This window comes from Eptesicus fuscus, chromosome 2, assembly GCF_027574615.1.
Source record: "Eptesicus fuscus isolate TK198812 chromosome 2, DD_ASM_mEF_20220401, whole genome shotgun sequence".
NCBI lineage: Eukaryota > Metazoa > Chordata > Mammalia > Chiroptera > Vespertilionidae > Eptesicus > Eptesicus fuscus.
The window spans coordinates 28087538-28101425 of record NC_072474.1 but is presented as its reverse complement, the minus strand read 5'-3'; the positions used below and the strand labels follow the sequence as shown (position 1 = coordinate 28101425).

General features: G+C 50.7%; 1 protein-coding gene across 1 annotated transcript; it reads left to right on the top strand.

The window, feature by feature from the left end:
- The first annotated feature begins 11446 nt into the window (after positions 1–11446).
- Positions 11447–12300, top strand: CALML5 (calmodulin like 5). Its single transcript, XM_008155351.3, has one exon. The coding sequence runs from the start codon at positions 11600–11602 to the stop codon at positions 12047–12049; it is 450 nt and encodes a 149-aa protein (XP_008153573.2). The 5' UTR covers positions 11447–11599; the 3' UTR covers positions 12050–12300.
- The last annotated feature ends 1588 nt before the right edge of the window (positions 12301–13888 follow it).

The window sequence follows — 13888 nt, the reverse complement described above, 5'->3', positions numbered from 1 at the left end:
CACAAAATTCGTGCATGGAGGAGGGTTGTCCCTCAGCCCAGCATGTACCCTCTCCAATATGGGACCCCTTGAGGGATGTCCGACTGCCTGTTTAGGCCCGATCCCACAGTCGGACATCCCTCTCACAATCCAGGACTGCTGGCTCCAAACTGCTTGCCGGCCTGCCTTCCTGATTGCTCCTAACCGCTTCTGCCTGCCAGCCTGTTTGCCCCCAACTTCCCTCCTCTGCCTGCCTGGTCACCCCTAACTGCCCTCTCCTGCAGGGTTGATCACCTCTAACTGCCCTCCCTTGCAGGCCTGGTCCCTCTCAACTGCCCTCCCTTGCAGGCCAGGTGCCTCCCAACTGCCCTCTCCTGCTGGCCATCTTGTGGTGGCCATCTTTTGTCCACACGGGGCAGGATCTTTGACCACATGGGGGCAGCTGTATTGTGTGTTGCAGTGATGATCAATCTGCATATTACTCTTTTATTAGATAGGATATATATATTTAATTTCTTTATTGATTAAGTTATTACATATGTGTCCTTATCCCCCCATTCTGACAAAGGTGATGCTGAAAAGATAAAACTATTTCTGAGGATTTTATAGAAATGTATTAAGAACTGTCTATGTACCAAGTACATTTACCGAGCTATCTAATTTAAAATTCAAGTTATGTGCACTGCCAAAGCTATGTGATTGGAGAGAGGGCAGTGATTGAAATGCCACCTCCTCTGGCACATGGGTGGGCTCGCCATCAACCCAGAGCCCCTTGCCTGTCTGCCAAATCAGACAAGTCTCTTCCCCGTGCCGGGGCAGCGACGGACGTTTTGACTGTGCTTTGTCACCGTGTGTGCACAGTGAGGTTGTGATCTTGTGGTGGGAACCTTGCTACCAGCTCTCAGCAGGTCTCCAAGAGTGGCTTGAACTGTGCTTTGACTGTCTTCAGTGGTGTAGGAAGCACAGTTGAATGTCAGACACTGAGAGGCGCTACAGCGCAGTGCAGAGGGGTGGGGCTCTGTAGCAAGGTGAACCAAGATGCAAATTCCTGGCTCTTCCGTGAACCAGTTTTGAGATATCTCTAAGCCTCAGTTGCTTCATCTGTAACATAGGAGTAAACAGTGAAGACAAGATGAGGTCATGCCTCAAGAAGCAGCTCATTATATTCATATCAGCCCTCTCCCTCAGGTAAATGGGGCAGCAGAGGCATGGGCCTGGCTCACCCAGGTTAGGCAATGAGGTGATGTCAGTCTGGAATGGAAAGCCCCATCAAAGAAGGATGGTGGTGACCGATGTTATTGCAACCCTGATGCAAGAGGGTTTCTGAAATCTCATGACTAAGGGCAGCAGGAATCCCAGGGGCCATGTTGTATCGGGCACAGAGCTGTGCTGTGACCAGGGGACTTCTGAAAATAATAGGAACACACCACCTCACTTGTTCACCATGAACCAGTTATGAGGCTCCAGAGCAGGAAAGAGTGACTTCCCAAAGGAAGGAAACAGGGTGAAAAGCCAGTTCAGCTTCTAAGAAACTCAGTTGGCTGGATGAGATTGTGGACAAGAGAGAGAAGGCCCACTGTGGACAAGAGAGAGAAGGCCCTAGAAGGGACTCTTAGGGCCTTATTATAAGGGAGAATGAAAGAGGAGACACAGCAAATCATGTCAATGGGACTTAAAATCTTTGGGCCAGCAAATGCAGGCGCGCTTCTTAGAGTGGTGAAGAGTTAAGAGAAGTGGGTATAGGAGGAGCCTATTGTAGAAAAAAGGCAGAAATTAGCCCGGCTGGCGTGGCTCAGCAGTTGAGCGTTGACCTATGAACCAGGAAGTCACTGTTCGATTTCTGGTCAGGGCACGTGCCTGGGTTGTGGGATCCATCCCCAGTGTGGGGCATGCAGGAGGTAGCTGATCAATGATTCTCTCTCATCATTGATATTTCTATCTCACTCTCTTCCTTCCTCTCTCTTATCAATTTTTTTAAAAGGGCAGAAATTAGAGTTAGGAGGTGAATAGTACAGGCCAGCTGGATTTGTAAGAAAGTGGTATATAGCCAGTGGTTGGGGAAATTTCACTGGTGGATAAAAATTGCAAATATGCACATGCCTTTTTACAGCTAAACATCTAACAGCAGGGTGATCCAAGAAGAGACCTGAAGAACTATTTGTGGCTTACAGTCTTCGGCAGTAAGACATTAAAGAGATCCAGGGCATTGCTGCTCAAACCCTGGGTAACAATAGGGGTGGGTTGGTCACAAGAACTACAAACATCTGCTTAGGAGCAGGAAAATAATTAATTCATAGAACTGTCAGTCTATGATAAATGCAAAGTCACACAGTCACATATTTTGTCTTCCACCTTCACTTCTTAGGGGCCAGTTCTTTCTCTTCCCTCCTCAGTTTCCTGGTCTCTGAAATGAATTAACTGTGCTTGCTGTCACTGCAGCTGGCCACAGGAATTGGAGGAAAGGGTAATCTATAATAATAAAAGCATAATATGCTAATTAGACCAGACGTCCTTCTGGAGGAAGCCAGGACTGCGAGGGAAGCCCTGGTCCGGGGTGCCTGCCAGTGGCTGGGTGAAGGAAGGCCTATCCTTACACAAATTTTGTGCATTGGGCCTCTAGTTAATAAATACGTGTCAAGCACTGTTCACAAGAGATGAGGGAGTACTTAGCAGGAAAGCACATTTCTTCTCTTCAACCTAATCATTTGACAGTCAGAAGATCTAAGGACCAAAGAAAGGGCTGGGGGCCTCACAGACCACTGGCATGCTGCCTCAAGCCAGCGGAGAAGGACAGCAGCTCTGGGGCAGTCAGTAATCGTGTGAAGGTGCTGGACCCAGGCTCCCCACCCTGGAAGCAAGGGCACCTGGCATGCGGACACACTGGTCCTGCTCCTGAGTCGGAGCAATGTGCTCAGCCGATTGAGTTCATGTGCACTGATGCCGAGGCATCCTGGCCACCGCGTGAGACGTGGGCCTGGAATTACACAGCAGAGGGTTGGTCTTGACTCTGCTGTCAACCTACTTGTGTGACTTGGTCAGTTTCCTTGAACCCCTCGAAGCTTCATCTGTGACATGGAGAGTGGCAACACCAACCCTTACCAAGTCAAGGGATTGCAGTGAGAACAATGAGACCCCTTCTTCTCTCCCCGCCCCTCCCCTGAGCACAGCACCCCCCACCCCGCAGGGCTGCAGCCTAGGTTCCTAGAGGGACAGGCACAAGCTCCCCAAGGAGTGAGTGTCCAGCAATCCCTCTGCTGCGTGGGACTCCTTCGCAGGGACAGGTGTCTCTGGGGAAACAGCTCCAGCTGAGGCCGCAGGGGCTGTCTGTGCTGGTCCAACTCTCCCCCTGGACCTGGCACACTGAGGACCCTCTCCTAGAGGGCAACTGAGCCTTTCTGGGGGTCACCAGGAGCCACTCCTTCCTCAGGTAATGGGGCAGCAGTGCATCACCTTGGCCCTGCCCAGGTTAGGCAATGAGCTTGCCAGGCTGGAGCGGAGCCGGTCCTGCTCTCCCAGTTCGAGGTTCTGACCTGGTTTAAGCCAGTGGCCTCTCTCTGGCAGCCCGTGTTCCCAAGGACAAGCACAGGCAGGATCGAGTGCCAGTCCCCCTCCTCGGCTTTGTTAGGTGCCTGGTTTTGTTAGTTACTATCTTTCCTTCCTGGCCCTTTGTCAGATCCAAGGGTCATGACCTTCTTCCTTGCTCCAGCTGTGTTAAGAGCCTGGTGTCAGCTAGTTTAGGGTCCATTCGCTCCTGTGGGGAGGAAGGGAAACCCAAGAGGGTTAAAGGGATGGCGAGGGTGGGGAAATCGACCCCTGGCCTTGCTGCGTCATAGGCTACAAAGCACCCCCACCAATGATTTTCCACTTACTTCTCACACAGTCCTGCAAGGCACGAGGGTGAGGTATTATTCTCCTCTCTTACGGGTGATGAAACCAAAGCTAACTGTAGATTCTTCAAAGCACCAAAGTTGGTAAGGGCCATCCCTGCTTACACCCATGTCCTCCCGTCCTGGCTGCAGCAACCTGCTCTTTCTAGGGACCAGGTTCTCTCAAGGCCAGAGCAGCTCCCTTCTTGGCCTCCTGTGCCCTTGGCCACCTCCCGCTCTTCCTTCCCAACCCCTTACTCTCTCCCCTGGGGGCAGGGACCATTTGAACAATTGAAGATGTAAAAGATTCTTCCCCCAGGGTCCGCGGTGATGAGCAAAGGAATTTTGTGAGGAAAATAAACTTCTCTCAGTTTCCCTGGGTTGTTTTTCGATTTGCGCTCTTTTGAAAACTGTTTTACCTCTGAGGCCTACTCGGTCCCCGGAATTTCACCTATGTCCCCAAGCACACGGCCTCGTCCTAAGGAGGCCTCAAATACGTCATGCCAACCGCCAAACAGGCCATCATAGTGTGGCTTCATGCCAAGAAGTTTGTCCTCGCCACTGTCGACAGGTGTCAGATATAGAAACGCTTGTATTTTCGTAGGCCATGCGCGTGGGGCCTGATCCTAGGGAATGTGACACACAATATAACAGTTCAACTGCATCACTATGGGCTGAGGGCCTCATACCAGCTCAGGCCCGGACAATCTGGGAACGGGCCAGCAGTTTCCCTCAAAGCGAGCATACCTGCTTCTTTAACTTGTTTACAGCCAAAGACACCAAATTTGCAACTTAAAAAAAAAAATTAAAGAGCTTATCCCACCCTGGTAAGATTGAGGAGCTGAGAAGACAGTCCCTCAGGTAGATCTAAAATGAAGGGGAAAACGAACCCCGCTGAACCCCTCCTGGTCTGGAAGCCCCAGAGACCCAGGGCTACTTGATCCCCAGACCCTCCAGAGAATGAATGCCCAGCCCACAGCAGGGTCTCACCACACCCCCGAGAATGCAGTCAAGGGGTTTAATTCTCCCGAAGACAGTGCTTCTCTGGGCAAGAGCTCTGGAATGGAAACCCAGTATTTTAAACTTTCTTCAGCTACGTGTGCTTATCTGGATTCCCTTCTTTTAAAAATGGAAGTTCTCTGAGGACTGGGATTGTGAAGAATAGAAATGAGTCCTTATCAAAATAAGAGGTATTGAACAAAATAAAGGTTTTTTTTAAAAAGATGTCACCCGCATCCACTTTCTTGCACATACACACCCACTGACCATATCAGACTTTGAAAATCTTTTTCTTTCTTTTTTCTTCTCTTTTCTTTCTTTTTTTTTTTTTTTTTTAGAGATTGAGAGTGGAAGAAAGGGAGGAGGAGAGAGAAAAAGAGAAACATTGATGTGAGAGAGACATATCAATTGGTTGTCTTCCCATAGGCACCCTGACTGGGGCCGAGGATCAAACCTGCGACCCTTTGGTGAGAGGACTGAAGTTCTAACCATTTAGTCACACTGGCCAGAGCATCTTTTTCTTTTTTTTAAATTAGTTTCCTGCTTTCCAGCATATTAGGACCTCCCCAACCCATGTTAATGACCTAAATTTTTGTTCATGCTCATATAATCCTCTTCTTAGTTTTAATACATAGCATGCTGCCAGATGGCTTAGAAAAAGGTTGCCATGTACATTTGACCTTTTCACAACAGAGAGAGAGAGAGGGAGAGAGAAGAGGAGAGGAAAGGAGAGGAGAGGAGAGGAGAGGAGAGGAGAGGAGGGAAGGGAAGGGAAGGGAAGGGAAGGGAAGGGAAGGGAAGGGAAGGGAAGAGAAGGGAAGAGAAGGGAAGAGAAGAGAAGAGAAGAGAAGAGAAGAGAAGAGAAGAGAAGAGAAGAGAAGAGAAGAGAAGAGAAGAGAAGAGAAGGGAGGAAAAAGGAGACAGATGCGGCAGATACTGTCAGGTTCTATGTGGTTGTTGCCTGGACACTTGGGAAACACGCTGCTCACCTACAGGACACCTGACCTGCCTGGTGTGGCCATTGACTCAGTGAGGAGGGCATGTTTGTATAGAGACCCCATGACCCTCGTGCCTAGCTCTCCTTAGGGAAAAGGGGAGGGTAGCTTTCTGGGGAGAAGGGTGAGGGGATGGATGGTGGAAAAGGCCTCTGAAGTTCTCCAAGCAAACCTCAGGCAGTAGGAAGATAGGCCCTGGGGCCCCGCTATGTGAGCGTTGTGCCATAATGCACTCTTTCTGAGCAGGGCACTGGGCACGTGGGTGTGTCACAGGCCCTCCTTTCATTGGCACCAGTATCTGGGGTTTGCTCCCTTCCTTTACGTATTTCTTACCAGGTGGCTGGAACTAGCAATGGTGGAGCAGAGATGAGAGGGAGATAAGCTGATATAGGAGTGTCTGCGGGAATCCTACTCTGACCCACACTCGGGCGGGCGTATGGCAGTCTTGGAGCTTTAGGATCTGGTCCTGAATCCAGAAATATATCAACAGCATCAAGCATCACCCTCAGAGCAACTGATTTATTACTGTTTTTAGACTAAAGATGCTGATTTACAACTTTGGGTTCTGCTTCAAGTTATGTCAATAATAGCTGTGCAATGAATCTTCTGACTAATGGAAGCCCAACAGCTGACCAGGAGACACAGGCAGGAAGGATCAATTGGAAAATTAGCAGCAAGCTGGGGCTGTCCAGTGCCTGGCAGACATACCTGCATAAAGTTCCCGTGGGCAGTGCTACATAATGACAAGACTGCTGTCATATTGAGAATTTCTAACCACGGGGATTATATTCCATCCATCTTGTTTAAAATGACGAGGAATAAAACATAAAGTACACCCTTAGAGAGATTTCCACTGAAGGTGGTTAAACTTAAAATGCTCGGTAGTTATAGGGGTCAGTTTCAGTTACTATCTGGAAAAACACTTGGCTCAAAGCACTTCTTACAGAAAGCGCAGGATAACCAGCGCATTGTCCCTGGGGCCGGGCATGTGTGTGAACTATGAGTAGGCCCTGGGTCTGGGACAGAGAGTAGTGCATGTCCTGCCAAGTTCCCAGGTGTGTCATTGACCAAACAAGAGGGGGAAGGACTGTTCTTGCCAACCACCCCAACAAGTCTGGGCAAATTGTGGGCACTGAATACACAGCAGCCCGCGCCAGCAACCCATTCTGAGGGCAGAGCAGTCAAACACATGATCCCCAGAACACAGACACGTGATGTGTCTCTTTGAACACAATCTCCATGAGAGTCAGGCTTCTGTGCTTTCCCAGGTGACCCCCTGGGAGCCCAAGAACCACACCTGTGATTGCATAGGGATCTCAAATGGAAAGGTGGTCTCCAACTTCTGAGTCCTCAAGATGTGATCTTTCCTGCAGAATGAAGTTCATCTGCGAATTCACTCCACAGCCAGGAGCTCCTGCTCGGAGACAGGCACAGGAATGACTCGGTGGGCAGGACAGACTCTGTCCCCGGCATCAGTGAGATCGGGTGCTTAAGTCGGCTGTAGACTTTCTGAGAACTTGGTAGCCATCTGGGTCTGCTTCAAGAATGCTGGGCCTGTGGCCAGGGGGAAGACTCTTGGAGGAAACAAGACTTGGGCAAATGGATAAATGAGTGATAGTAATGGTCCTATTTACTGAGTATTTACCTGATGCTGGACACTGGGCTAATGCTTTCCCTGAAGCTCAGTTAACCTACTTAACACCTTATAAAGCAGGTACTAGTATTATCTCCTTTAGAATGCAGGCGGCTGATGCTGGGGAGGTGAAGTCACCTGCCCCAGGCTACATAGCCTGTGACACAGGAAGCCAGGAACATAACATGCCCCACAGCCGCCCAGTCCCAAAGCCAAACACTGTATTGCCTCTGTGGGGAGTGTGAGTTAGGTTTAGGGGAACAGGCACAATGGGGGCTCGAAGACCACCATCTACTGCTCACTCCTTAAGAAAGGCATGACAGAGGGTGGCCTCATGTGGGCACAAAATAATTCCCACATAGGCTCCTTCCTTGTTTCCAGAGGTGGGATCTCCCTTGGCAAGGTCAGGGCGGTGTCAACACCAGAGACTGGCTCAGGGGTGAGGGACAAGCAGGTTTCAGCAAGTCAGGGGAGCCAGAGGAGTCTCCAAGACCTGTCTTACTGGTTTCTCACAAGTAGTTTGTCCACAAAGCCAAACAGTAATGGGAGTGCTGGAGTGTTTTGTTCCTGGGGTCAGGCTCCTGTGAAAGCTGGAGCAGGCTTCAGCATTGGTTCTAAACATCTGAACAAAAGGACAATCACCCCCTACACCCCCTCCCAACACACACACACACACACACACACACACACACACACACACACACACGAGCATGTGTCCACTGGACCAGGCAGTCCTGACAGTGACAACACCCCTTGCCCCAGGGCTTCCTCCTTCCTGTAACATCCTCAGAGGTTTCAATTCTCCTCAATGAAGGTGACCTATTTCTCCTCTAGGACCATGGCTGTTCCCACTAGGAAGAGTCGGGGTTTTCTTGGCAGCAAGGAGATACACTGAGAGGGGGCAGGAGAGGGAATGAGTCCTGGGCATGAGACTTGACCTCCAACAGGGACACTGAAAAGACTCAAAGCTTTCTCTAACAAACCTGACCACTTCTCCCCTCTCTGACAAACCACATCTTCATTGGTTTCAGGTACTCTTTTAGCAAAACTGACTCCCATCAAGTGTGGTTATTCTGTGCCCCTTGGCACGGTTCGTGTTTCTTACATGGCCCCAGGGGCTCATCTGTGGGGCCAAGCAAATGGCAGTCTCCCCAGCCTCGGGCTCCTGTGCCAGGTACACCCTCACTCCCATCACATGCAGGGAGCCTTGCAGGCCTGTGGATGCACTTGGGCTGTGAAGGTGCCATCAATATGAGGCATTTCTCTCCCACTCCCTCCAAAGAGCTGGGCTCTATACCCAGGCCACTGTGAATTAAACCAGCAGCAGAAGAAAGGGGCTCCATCAAGTTTAATTGGGGTTGGCAGTGAATGCCCCTTTTCCCAGCCTCAAGTTCAGCTGTCAGATGCCCTGTGCTGTTGGTCAGTCAAGAGGCTGAGCAGGTGGAAAGGGGTGAATAAATGATTTCAGTGTTGATTCCTTCTCTGAAAAGAGAAGACACTGCCTTAGAGAGGAAGTAGGCCCCAAAATGACGGGCTGAGGATGAAGACATACTCAGCCAGAAGTCTGGCTCTCTCTCCAAATTCTGGGTGGCCTTGGGCATAGCACTTTACCTCCTGAAGCCTCCATCTCTACGTGGAGAGAATGAGTGTAACATGAATAATGGTCATTGTCCTCTTTGCTATATGATCTTTCTCTTCTTTTTAAAAAAATATGTTTTTATTGATTTCAGAGAGGAGGGAGAGAGAGAGAGAGAGAAATACCAATGATAGAGAGAGAATCATTGATCGGCTGCCTCCTGCACAACCCACACTGGGGATGGACCCCGCAACCCAGGCATGTGTACTGACTGGGAATCCAACTGTGACCTCCTGACTCATAGGTCAATGCTCAACCACTGAGCCACATCGGCCGGAGCTAGCTGATTTTTCTAAACAGAAGCCTCTGCATCTGTTAGGGCTGACTTCCAAAAGCTGACCAGTGTTCAGAGCCGTTGGCTGTTTGATACTCCAGGCAGACAAGTTTAATATATCTGTTCAATCAAGAAAGGTATAATAACAAAATTGAGAGTGAAGTCCCTCTTAAGTGGGTATTTTCTGGAGTGTTGGTTTACATCAAACACGAGCCAGCTTGTGACTACACATGAGATTTGTCGCAGAATAATAACACCTTCTGATGATCAAAGTACTTTGACCTTTGATCCTAAGTGCCCTGATCAGATATGGTAGACGTATTATCCTATTTTATAGGTGAAGATACCCAAGGAGACCCAAGTTAAGTTCCCAAATCAGATATGGAGCTTGAACCAAGAACCTAAGTCTTTCTCTTGCCTTACCATGTGTTATTTAATACCAAGGCAAAACAAGAAAATAATAATCAATAGTCCTGCTAATAAGATGAAAGAAAAGGAAATTTAAAATATAGATGTGTATCTTCAAATAGTCTTAAAAAAATAAATAAAGGAGCTGGGCTGCTCCAGTTAGCAGGAGCTCCACCCTTCCCTTGTTGCCTGCGGAACAGGAGCTTCCCTGTACTGGTGTCTTAGGTGGACCCACACGCTCCAACCGATACTGATTGTCAGTTTCAATGAGAAATTAGTTGCTCAATAAGTATTAAGGCATCAGTACTACTTCAGCACAAATGAAATAGCAACGCTTCTTCTAGATGTCTTTATAAAAGGAGCTATGTAACTGGAACATTTCCCTGGTGTCTCTCTCCATCTGGGTCCCCTGGACTTGGTGTGGGCTGGGGTGGGTGTGCAGTGGAAGGCACTTGGCTGGCTGCTCTACAGGGAAGGAGAGAATCCTCAGTGTGTTTGATGGGCTGAACCAGAGAGAGATGGAATTGATCACATGTCTCAGTTGGAGAGTGAAGCAGTTTATTCCTTACACACAGGCAGGGGTGGGGAGGCTCACGGGAATTTATAGGGATCAAGAGTAGTTTTGCTTGAGAAAGTCACTGGACTCCAAGGCAAATGTCCCTTCATAGCCTCGGGTCTCACTACCTAAGGACTTGGGGACGATCCCCAAGGGCCGAGCTCTTGGTCTAAACTCTGCTACTCAGAGCGGTGGGATTTCCTTCCAAAGAACAGACCAGACTGTGGGCTGGGGAGGTTCCCAGACTGGGGTTCTGAGCTTAGGGCTGACTCTTAGTAAACCTGCAAGCTTGGCCACGTTTGCAGTTTCAGCCATCCCTTGTATGTTCTTCTACCCCTGAGCATCTGCAGGGGCTGGCCTACTCGGCCACCCACTGCTGTCTGGTCTCCCCATCGCTCTCAGGCAAGATTCCCCTGTGAATGTAAACAAGCACCCAATTTTTCCTTGGACTTAATGATAGAATGAATCAAGTCAGAGAAAGATTCTGCAGGGACAGGAAGCCTTTCCTCACCTCTGAAGTCACACTTGGAACATTCCTTTAATAAACGATTCTCAGCACCACCTGCATGCCAGGTTCCGAATGCCACCTGGCTCCTCGCTTTCTCAAGGCTACAGGCAGCTGGCCACCTCCTCCATCTATAGATTGTTGACAGCCCTGGACTGGGCATTTGAGGATACCATGGTTCCACCCTAGTAAAATTCCACTCAATCCTAGCTCCACCTGCCCCCACAGGTCTTGCCCTGTGGGACAAGAGCGGGACAGCAGCCCTGAGAGAGGGCAACAGGAACCCTGGCCACAGGGATCCACTCCTCCAGGCAGCTGTACCTACTGATGAGGCTCCCTTCCCCTTGACCGCCTCAGGCTCTATAAACTGGGAAGGCCGTCCTGACCCCTCAGCTTGGTGGGGGGCTCTGTGAGAGTCGCCTGACAAAAAGCTTCTGGGTCAGGAGAAGCTGGCAGGCCCATAGCCTCAGGTAGCTCCCCCAGCCTCTCCAGGGCGGGCCCTGCCACTCCAATTCCTGCATTTCTTGTCTGTAGCTGGTCTGTCCCTCCTGGGAGGAGGATTTTGCCTGAGGATGTGGGGTGGGTGGGGAGCCTGCCTCCTCCCTTTGCTCCGACAGCAGAAAAGGAGGGGTTCCCACCCCATGGCAAGGCTGCCGCCTGAGCTCTGCTCTCACACAGACACAGCTCGTCCCAGCCACTGGTGCCCAGTTCTGACGGGAGCCCATTGAATTGGTTGGCAGCAAGCGACATGGCGGAGGAACTGTCTAAAGAGCAGGTGGCTGAGTTCAAGTCAGCCTTCACCAGGTTCGACAAGGATGGGGATGGCAAAATCAATGTGGAGGAGCTGGGCGCCGTCATGAAGTCCCTGGGCCAGAACCCGTCGGAGGCCGAGCTGAAGGAGCTCATCGCCCGGGTGGACACTGATGGTGATGGTGCCATCAGCTTCCAGGAGTTCCTGAACGAGATGGTGAAGAGGATGAAGTCCTGGGGCGGCGAGCAGGACATGAAGATGGTCTTCCGAGCCTTCGACCTGGACGGCGATGGCCACATCACCATGGACGAGCTCAAGCAGGCCATGGCCCAGGTGGGGCAGAAGCTCTCCCAGGAGGAGCTGGAGGCCATGATCCGGGAGGCGGACGTGGACAAGGATGGCCGGGTGAACTATGAGGAGTTCTCACGAATGCTCAGCCAGAAGTGAGGCCCCATCCAGTGTCTCCTCTGCTTGACTCTGGTTCTGCGGCCCCTGCTTGTGCCCTGGGGACACAGAGGGAGTCTGGGTGGTGGGACACCTTGCCTCTCTGGGCCTGGGTTCTGCGCTGTTGGGATACCCTCTGTGCCTAGGGCGCTTAGGGCTTCTCCTGTGAATAGGGGTGTTCCCTACCTCACAGGGCTGTTGTGAGGAACCCCAAAGCCAAGTGGTGATCCAAATAAAAGGAATGTGAGCTCCAAGGGTGGTGCACTGGTGCTTGAATGTTTGAAGGGTCCCAAAGGGTGGCACGTGGGATTCTTTTGAGCCTCTACCCCTTTCACTGGTTCCCAGTCAGAGAACCAACCCAAACAGGCCAGATGTCTGCCTGTTCCTCTCTTCGTGGTCTGGGTGTGGTGAGGGGTGGAAGAGGCATGGTTCTTTGCCTGAGCTTCTGGGTTAAGGTCAGAGCATGGACCCCAGAACTGGGACACTGCTTCCAGCACAAACAGTAAAGTTGACCATGCTTTGAATACAGCCAACTGTTGTTTAGATTCAAATTATTTTTTAAAAAGTGTGTGTGTGTGTCCTGTATTTGAGATGCAGGGTTGTGTAGATTTGAAAACCACAAAGGTGGAGGTGGCCTCACTGGAATGAAGGCAGGAGAGTGGGGAAGTGGGGACAGAGGTGCTGTGATGGGCAAAGGAATTGTGCAACTTGAGATGGGGCTGCTTGCCCTCGGTCCCAGAGGCCAGGGCCTAGGGTGTTTCCAAGCTGAGAGCCAACCATCTGTGAGATGTTTACTTCCCCCACCGCCCCCCCCCCCCCCAGCCCAGGACCCAGCACCTCACTCTTGCTCCTTCACGGCCCCTCTTGAGTTGGGGTCTCTGAGGTTGCTCCCAGGCTGTGGTGCAGTCCTCAGAGGAGCTGGGAAGAGTCAGAAAGACAGAGATGGGAGATGAGGGTCTGATGACAGCTACATGGCCCACCCTGATGTCAAGAGAGCCACCATTTGAACTTGGGTTTCTAGTATTATTGTGTAGTTTTTTAAAATTAGACCCATTTGAGGCTGCTTGTCACAGCTCTGAATTTCTGAGGCTCCCTTGTCCTGGTTCTCAGAGCCAGTCTAATCTGAGCTCATCTTGCACATGAGGTCCAGGGTGTTAAAGGGAGCAGTCAGCATTGTCTGCAACCAGCTGTGGGTGCCATTTAATGATGGGCTTCTGGTTCCCACTTCATGAAATGAGTTTTTCTTTAGTTCTTGAATAAAATTTTAGTCCAAACTGTCTGTGGTACTGACTTTATCTTGTCCTGGTGTCGGTGGTTCCAGCTCAGGGTGGGGAGAGGCAGAGCCAGCTTTCCTTGGGGGTTATTGCAAAACACTGGCGCCAGGCCCTGTACCACCCACCCCGTCATTTGAACACCTGTGGTGGGGGTGGGAGCGGAACCAGTTATCAAGGTAGGGCTGCCACATCACCGACATTTTTATTCTCCCCCATTTGACATTTCCAGTGGGTCACTCCGGTCTCCCTGTCCTCAGATTTGGCCAAGTGCCTCCCAGAGTTCTGCCTGTGGTTGGACACAGTGAGGGAAGGTCCTGGGCTTGAGGACTGTGGGCTGGGGAACTGTGAAGGAAGAAGGGAAGGAATTCAGAGGTCCCTAAGGGCTCTGAGGGTGGGAGGAAGGTGTGGGATCTTATCTGGAGATAAAGACTTGTAGACAAAGACTGAGAGAGAAGGAAACGGTGTAGAGGCAGACCCAGGCCTGCTGTGGTGATCAGAGGAGGGGTGGGTGGTTCCCTCCAGAAAGTCCCCAACCTCTGAGGGACATAGGTCACAGTGAGTTTCTGAA